This window comes from Oreochromis niloticus, linkage group LG2 (assembly GCF_001858045.2).
Source record: "Oreochromis niloticus isolate F11D_XX linkage group LG2, O_niloticus_UMD_NMBU, whole genome shotgun sequence".
Lineage (NCBI taxonomy): Eukaryota > Metazoa > Chordata > Actinopteri > Cichliformes > Cichlidae > Oreochromis > Oreochromis niloticus.
Genome location: NC_031966.2, coordinates 8489813 through 8497433, shown reverse-complemented (window position 1 = coordinate 8497433; position 7621 = coordinate 8489813). Strand labels below are relative to the sequence as shown.

Below are 7621 nucleotides of genomic sequence, written 5' to 3'. Positions count from 1 at the left end.
AAACTGGAATACAAACTTAAAATGACATGAACACAGAAACCAATGTGGGCTGAAGACCACGACACCAACACGTTCCCAAAGGCGCAGCTTTTACTTTGAAGGCGAACATATGCATGTGATGAATCTGCTTTTACCATCCTGTTGTTTCTGGTTAGAATACCTGTTACCAGAAGGAAGTTGCCTACCAGTTCTTGACCTATAGATGGTCTTATTTCTGCTTCTCTGTCTTACTCCTTTACATCATCGTCTTTGATCTCGTCATCTCACTGCTGTCTTCCACAACCTTGAAGTCATAGCTTTTGTGTCTGTTTAACACTTACATGTACATCACCCCCCCCACTCGTTGTAGACTCGCTCTCTTGTGTACCAGTATAAATGCCAGGACTTTCCAGTGGTTCAGGGTGGGCTTACGTTCCCAGAGCCACTCTTGGGGTGGTAAGCCCGACATATACCGGAATAGTTAATAAACACGGCACAGCAAACTCTGAGAAACAGGACTTTCATTTCTTCAACATGTCGCACTTCTCAGTTTCACTATGCTTGGAGAGCACTTAGCGAGTGTTTGCAGATATGTTGGCATCATGCTTACAAACTACAGAAGTCTATCGCAAACACAGGGAGGTTTCTGCCAACCCGTTGGGGAGAAACACATTTTTCCTAGTACTGGTCCTTATTCACTCAATCCTACAATGTCACCATGAAAATGGCAAACAAGATAGAGTCTGCAAAACTCAAGTGTGGTTTATGCTCATTTGTTTGGGCTTCTGTATTTCATATAGACAGGAGAAACGTCTTGATGCATTCTCAATCATCCAGGAAAGTAAATCTCCAAAAGTTGAATCTGTTCATCTGGACGTAGCGTTTTGTGGGAGAAACGTTTCGTCACTCATCCAAGTGACTTCTTCAGTCTCAGCTGACTGCTGTCAGGGTTCCTGGGTCGGTGACCCAGTGTTTTCAGTTTTGTCACGTTTTGTTTCTGTTGCCATATCAATGTTTTCACTTCCTGCTTTTCCTATGTCAGCTCACCCTGTGTCGTTAGCCAGATTATGTTCAGCTGTGTACTCACTGGTCTCTCATTATCATCCTCATCAGTCTGTGTATTTAAGTCCTCAGTTTCCTCTCGTTCTTTGTCGTGTCATTGATGTTCTTGTGATAGTATGTTGTCGTTTCCTCCTGCGTTCAGTCAGCTAGCCTTTCAGTCAGTCAGTCGGTCGGTCAGTCGGTCAGTCCTTCATTCATTCCTTCATTCAGTCAGTCGTCCAGCCAGCCAACCCTATCCTACTTCTGTTCTGTTTGTTTACTCCGCTGACAATAAATACCAACCTTCACCTACCTACCAGTGAGTCCAGCGTTTGGGTCCGCCTTCTTTCATCCACGACTTCATCCTGACAGAATGACACGACCCCGCGTTGTGGACCCAGCGGACTCGGAACCTTTTGAGCGGCAGGAGACAGCGCTCCTTCGCTGGACGGAGGAGCTCAGGGGGAAACAGCGGCTCTTCGCTGAGAGAGAGCACGTCTTTGAGGGGACTCGTCTGGCTCTGGGCGGGCCTCGGAGACGCCGCGGTTCTCCACCTGCTGTCTCACCTGCATCGGAGCATTCGCCGCGGAGAGTGGGCGTCACCGGCCAAGCATCGGCTGCTCGCTCTCCCGCCGCTCCGCTCCTCGCTCGCCCGCCAGCCGTCTCACTCACCGGCTCTTCCACTTCGCCACGGCACAGCGGCTATGCCTCCCACCTCGGCTCAACGGAGGCTCCCGCGCCAGAGGCTCAGCTGTTCACCCCGCCTGCTTCCTCTTCCCGGAGAAAGCGGCGCACACGCCGTCATAACTCGGACTATTCTCAGCAACTCCCGGTGGTGAGTTCCGGTGACTGTTTTCCACACCCTTCATCCTATTGTCCACTCAAAACTCATAACGGACTCATTTCTGATTCATGGGGAACTTCCCTCCTAGAGGATGAAGTGGACTGGGAGGATTTTTTCTGCTCTGCTCCCCCAAAGACTGTTCAGTCAAAGACTGTAAATAGTGGTGGCAGAAGGACCAGAATAAATCCCGATAGACCTGTCACCATCACTCACCCAGTCATCATTTCCACTCCCATCAGTCAGCCTACACCCACACCTGTGCCATCTCCCAGGGGGAGGGCAGCTGCGACCCAGTCTACCTCCACACCCGCTCCTGTTTCTCGGGTGGGGGTGACTGGTGTCCAGCCACCTCCCGTGCCTGTCCCGGCACCTAGGCTGAGGGCAGCCCGACTCCAACCTGACCATCCCAGAGGCCCAGCCGAAGCTCTCCAGCCAGTGCCCTCATGCTCTGGAGGCTCGGAAGAGCTAGCCTGCTTCCCAATCAGTCCACCACTTCATCCACCGCCTGATCCAGCCTTTCACGCACTAGCTCTATCCCTGGTTAGGCTAGCTGAGGTGTCCCCTGCTCAGGCACCAGCTTTATTAGCCCAGGCCGTAGTTTTATCTCCCTCACTAGCTCAGTCTATAGCTCAGCCACCAGCCTCACCAACCTCAGCTCCGTCGTCAGCTTCGCCTACCTCTATTCCTCCCTTAGCATCCCCACTCCAGCCAGTTCACTCACCTGCTGTTCAGCTCCCAGTCCAGCCAGTTCACTCTCCTGCTGTTCAGCTCCCAGTCCAGCCAGTTCACTCCCCTGTAGCTCAGGCTGCTCCTGTCCAGTCACCTGTAGCTCAGGCTGCTCCTGTCCAGTCACCTGTAGCTCAGGCTGCTCCTGTCCAGTCACCTGTAGCTCAGGCTGCTCCTGTCCAGTCACCTGTAGCTCAGTCACCTCCTGTCCAGTCACCTGTAGCTCAGTCACCTCCTGTCCAGTCACCTGTAGCTCAGTCACCTCCTGTCCAGTCACCTGTAGCTCAGTCACCTGCTCCAGTCCAGCCTGCTCCAGTCCAGCCTGCTCCAGTCCAGTCTGCTCCCGTCCAGTCAGTCCAGCCTGCTCCAGTCCAGCCTGCTCCCGTCCAGTCAGTCAAGCCTGCTCCAGTCCAGCCTGCTCCCGTCCAGTCAGTCAAGCCTGCTCCAGTCCAGCCTGCTCCAGTCCAGTCAGTCAAGCCTGCTCCAGTCCAGCCTGCTCCAGTCCAGCCTGCAGTCCAGTCCTCTATAGCTCAGTCTCCTGTCCTCCAGTCTCGTCCTCTCCAGTCTTTTCCGGTTCCCCAGTCGCCCGTCCTCCAGCCTGTCCAGTCTGTCGTCCAGTCAGTTCAGTCTGTCGTCCAGCCTTCTGTCGCCCAACCTTCTGTAGTCCAGTCACTCATTCACCACCCACTCCAGTTCCCGGACCTGCAGCCACAGCATCCAGAGCCAGCTGTGAGCTCTCCCGCTCCTCAGCCAGGGGTCTCCGCACCCGCTGGCCCGGCCGCTCCTCAGCCAGGGGTCTCCGCACCCGCTGGCCCGGCCGCTCCTCAGCCAGGGGTCTCCGCACCCGCTGGCCCGGCCGCTCCTCAGCCAGGGGCCTCCGCGCCGCCTGGCCCAGCCTGTCTCCAGCCAGAGGCCTCCGCGCCGCCTGGCCCAGCCTCGGCTTCTGCTTCGCCATCGCCAGCTCCCATGCCGTCGCCTGGTCCAGCCTCAGCTTCTGCTTCGCCTGGTCCAGCCTCGGCTTCGCATGGTCCAGCTTCTGCCTCGGCGTTAGCCTCGCCTGGTCCTGCGGCTGCCACGCCGGCACCCAGGCCATGTTCTGGACGTCGTCGCCGGAGCGGCCGCCCACCGGACCTGCTCAGTGGCCGCCGCCGTCTTCCTCGCGGCCGCCCACCGGACCTGCTCAGTGGCCGCCGCCGTCTTCCTCGCGGCCGCCCACCGGACCTGCTCAGTGGCCGCCGCCGTCTTCCTCGCGGCCGCCCACCAGATCGACTCCAGCGTCACCGCCGGCCACGTGGCCGCCCACCTGAACTGTCTCTGTTTGGACTCCGTCCCTCCATCCTGGGCCCCTCCGCCCGCCCTGTTTTGGTGTCTTTCTCTTTCGGCCGTCGGGTGCCGGCCTTTGAAGGGGGGGGGGTACTGTCAGGGTTCCTGGGTCGGTGACCCAGTGTTTTCAGTTTTGTCACGTTTTGTTTCTGTTGCCATATCAACGTTTTCACTTCCTGCTTTTCCTATGTCAGCTCACCCTGTGTCGTTAGCCAGATTATGTTCAGCTGTGTACTCACTGGTCTCTCATTATCATCCTCATCAGTCTGTGTATTTAAGTCTTCAGTTTCCTCTCGTTCTTTGTCGTGTCATTGATGTTGTTGTGATAGTATGTTGTTATTTCCTCCTGCGTTCAGTCAGCTAGCCTTTCAGTCAGTCAGTCGGTCAGTCCTTCATTCATTCCTTCATTCAGTCAGTCGTCCAGCCAGCCAACCCTATCCTACTTCTGTTCTGTTTGTTTACTCCGCTGACAATAAATACCAACCTTCACCTACCTACCAGTGAGTCCAGCGTTTGGGTCCGCCTTCTTTCATCCACGACTTCATCCTGACAACTGCAGGTTTCCCCAAACCTTATAAACAGTACATTTGCATAATGACTGAAACCAGCCCACTGAAGGAACAATGGGCTGTGAGGTCAGTTCCTTAATCATAATTATGCAAATTCCCATGACCATTGATCAACAATCACTGACCAATCACTGACCAGTGGGCTGGTTTCAGTCATTATGCAAATGTACTGTTTATAAGGTTTGGGGAAACCTGCAGTCAGCTGAGACTGAAGAAGTCACTTGGATGAGTGACGAAACGTTTCTCCCACAAAACGCTATGTCCAGATAAACAGATTCAACTTTTGGAGACAGGAGAAACATCTGGTACCTTGTAAGTTGTTGCGTGGGCCAGAATTGACCTTAAACTCATGAGCCAGGCATGATGGGAAACTACAATGTTTGTTTGTGCAGAAAGTGAAAAGTGTGTGTGCTGCAGCATGTCGATGCTCCTTAAAGTACATTTAGTCTCCCGGTGTGGGCTGTACCTGTGTTTTTAGGTGTACACGTGTTCAGTGAGCACCGTAATCTGTGTCTGCTGTTGGCAGCAGTGATCTGGAGGCAGAGCGTGTCTCACTGCGGCGCTGCTGTTATTTTGGGTTTTGCTCCGGCAGCTCATTGGCTTTCCCCTCGCCCTCCTGTGGGATCGCTAACCTGATGTGATCGGGCTAAGCGAGGCCGCTCGCCGCCCTGAATATATTGCTAAAACACAGCGCAGGCTGCATGGAAATGCTGCGGTTTAGCACAGAGGCCTGCAGTGATAGGATCAACCTGAAATGAATATAACAGCTGAAAGAGCTGCAGCTTATCACTCCCTGTTTATCTGTGCCGGGTTTTACCTACAGATCCTATCAGACAGATGTATGTTTAGTTCACAGGAAGCAGATCATTTCCCATAAGCCTCTGAGGCATGCATAAGGTCAGATTTGAAGAGAAAGGAGATACGAGCAGGACGTGTAAAGACAATAACAAAGCAAAGGTTTGTGATGTACCTGCGGCGTGTTTGTGCGTGCCCCACTGAATAAAGGTTTATCCAAACAGGCAGATAGAGTGAAGTGATGCCTCCCTTACACCACAATCATTTCCCTTTTCCAACAAGGGAAACGTGTTTGTGTTTTGCAGCACTTTTCCTCTTCAGATAGCCCACAGCCGCTCGTCTTCTGTGCTCTGTTCGCCCAAATTGTGACTAAAATGACAATGCAAGGCTAGTTTTTGTCAGGCTGATGAATTCTTTTAAATAAAGCATTTCTAGTGAGCCCACCACCCCCACAACCAAATCTCTCACCATCTGGAGGCTGAGAGTTAGCAACCGTGTCACAGAGCAGCTGCATTTTTACAAAGTCATCGGATTCAAGCTCACTTCCTGCTGGAAACACAAACGCAGCCTGTTGAGTGTTAGGACTCAAACAGATAATTACAGATTAAATGCCAACTTTGTTCCAAAACAAGTTTGAATGAATGGAGAGCTAATAAACACAGAGCAAACAGTGCAGACTTTAAAGCTTCAGATCTGTTTCCAAAAAGTGAGAAGATTTAAAACCTGAAGTACAAAGACAGTAGACTACATTCTTTTTAAATATTTGCTTGTTTTGAATTCGAAGCCACGAGCTGATCTGGAGAAAGCTCACGTCACAGACCTGCTTCCTTCTGTGCTGCTTCTCCTCCTTTTTTACCCAGTCATGTTTCTAATCAGCCTCATTAGCTGTAGTAACTACAGAGGGATAAAGCCAATGAGCCACACCATGAAGAAAGAAGAGCTGCTGATGTTAGGTTAAGAAGAGAGGGGACGATCAGTGAGAAACAGAAATACAGACGTGATGTTTGCTTTCAGAGTTCTGATGGAGACGTTTAGAGAAGGTCAGAAGGAGCTACACTGTGGATTTGTGAGAAAGCAGATGATTGGCTGCTGAGAGAGGAAGTGTGGCACTGCATGAAGAAGTCAGGATGAGAGATGGGTTCACAGCGGGGTGGGATTGCATCAGGGATCTGCTCTGAGCTCCTTCTTGTTTGCAGACGACACTGTGATCTGCAGTGAGAGTAGAGAGCAGGTGGAGGAGAGCCTGGAGAGGTGGAGGTATGAGCTGGAGAGAAGAGGAATGACAGTCAGGAGAAGAAGGACAGAATACATGTTTGGGAATAAGAAGGACACAGTGTAACATTAAGGCTTTAAGGAGCAGCTGGAAGAAGAAGGAATACTAAAACCACACTCTCAACACAGACTGGTTAAGAAGTCATGCAGAACATGCGCTGCCATAATTTTACTGAAATTAGTTTAAAATTTAATATTTCAAAGTTTTTCAGTTTTACTCTTTTATATTTTGTTTTGTACTATTTGTAAATAAATGAAGGCTTGAAATGATTTTAGAGTCTCTGCGTCTGTGTTTTTATTTCAATCATAATGAGTCTTGCCTGCTTTTGCTTCACAGAGCTGCAGATGTGGCAGGCTGTTACCATATAATCACACACCGTTTGTAAACTTAACTCCAGCCTTTGCCCTGGACTCGAGTCCCGGTGCTGCTCCTGTATCTGAAATAGTTTTCCTCATTCCCCCGGACAGATGCAGCGGCTGTTTGCTGAGATCACCCATGTGGTGGAGGTCAGACGGTTCAGGTGCCTCCAGATGGACAGAGAGGTCTTAAATGAAGGCAGCGAGGCGCTGATGGAGGAGTAAAGTGCAGCCGAGCCGGCGGCGGAGCGAATGATGATCGCTGTGCAGAAAGAAAAGAGACACACTTAAAAGTCCCGGGCTGCAGAGATCCATCTGACATTTGCAGGCGATGAAAATGTCACCGTGAGAGCTGGAGGAGAGACACGAGGACACACGGCTGAAATATTTGACTCCACTTATCAAAATTCTGTCGTGCAGGAGCTGCTCTGTGACCACAGTGACTGAAAACTCTTTAGTTTAATCACAATTACTCACTGCTCCATTAAACACCTTCTCTGCGTTTCGAATTTTTGTTTCTTAGCATCAAATGCTCTTTATATCAGCTCGAGCTACAAGGGGCTGAAGTTCATGGCAAATTTTATTAACACAGCTATCTTAAATGGTTTCATCTCTTCACAAACACTATGAGCCGTTCCACCGTCTGATACTGAGGTCAGTGAGGTCAGCGCTGGCACATCTCTATTTGGGACTTGGAAGAAGTTTCCGGTCATTG

At 51.3% G+C, this 7621-nt stretch overlaps 1 protein-coding gene across 1 annotated transcript; it reads left to right on the top strand.

Moving 5' to 3' along the window:
• Nucleotides 1–952: 952 nt before the first annotated feature.
• On the top strand, nt 953–4407 carry LOC102075528 (proline-rich protein 36). Its single transcript, XM_019363455.2, has one exon. It carries the CDS (start codon nt 1394–1396, stop codon nt 4028–4030), a length of 2637 nt encoding a protein of 878 aa, XP_019219000.2. The 5' UTR covers nt 953–1393; the 3' UTR covers nt 4031–4407.
• Nucleotides 4408–7621: the final 3214 nt, after the last annotated feature.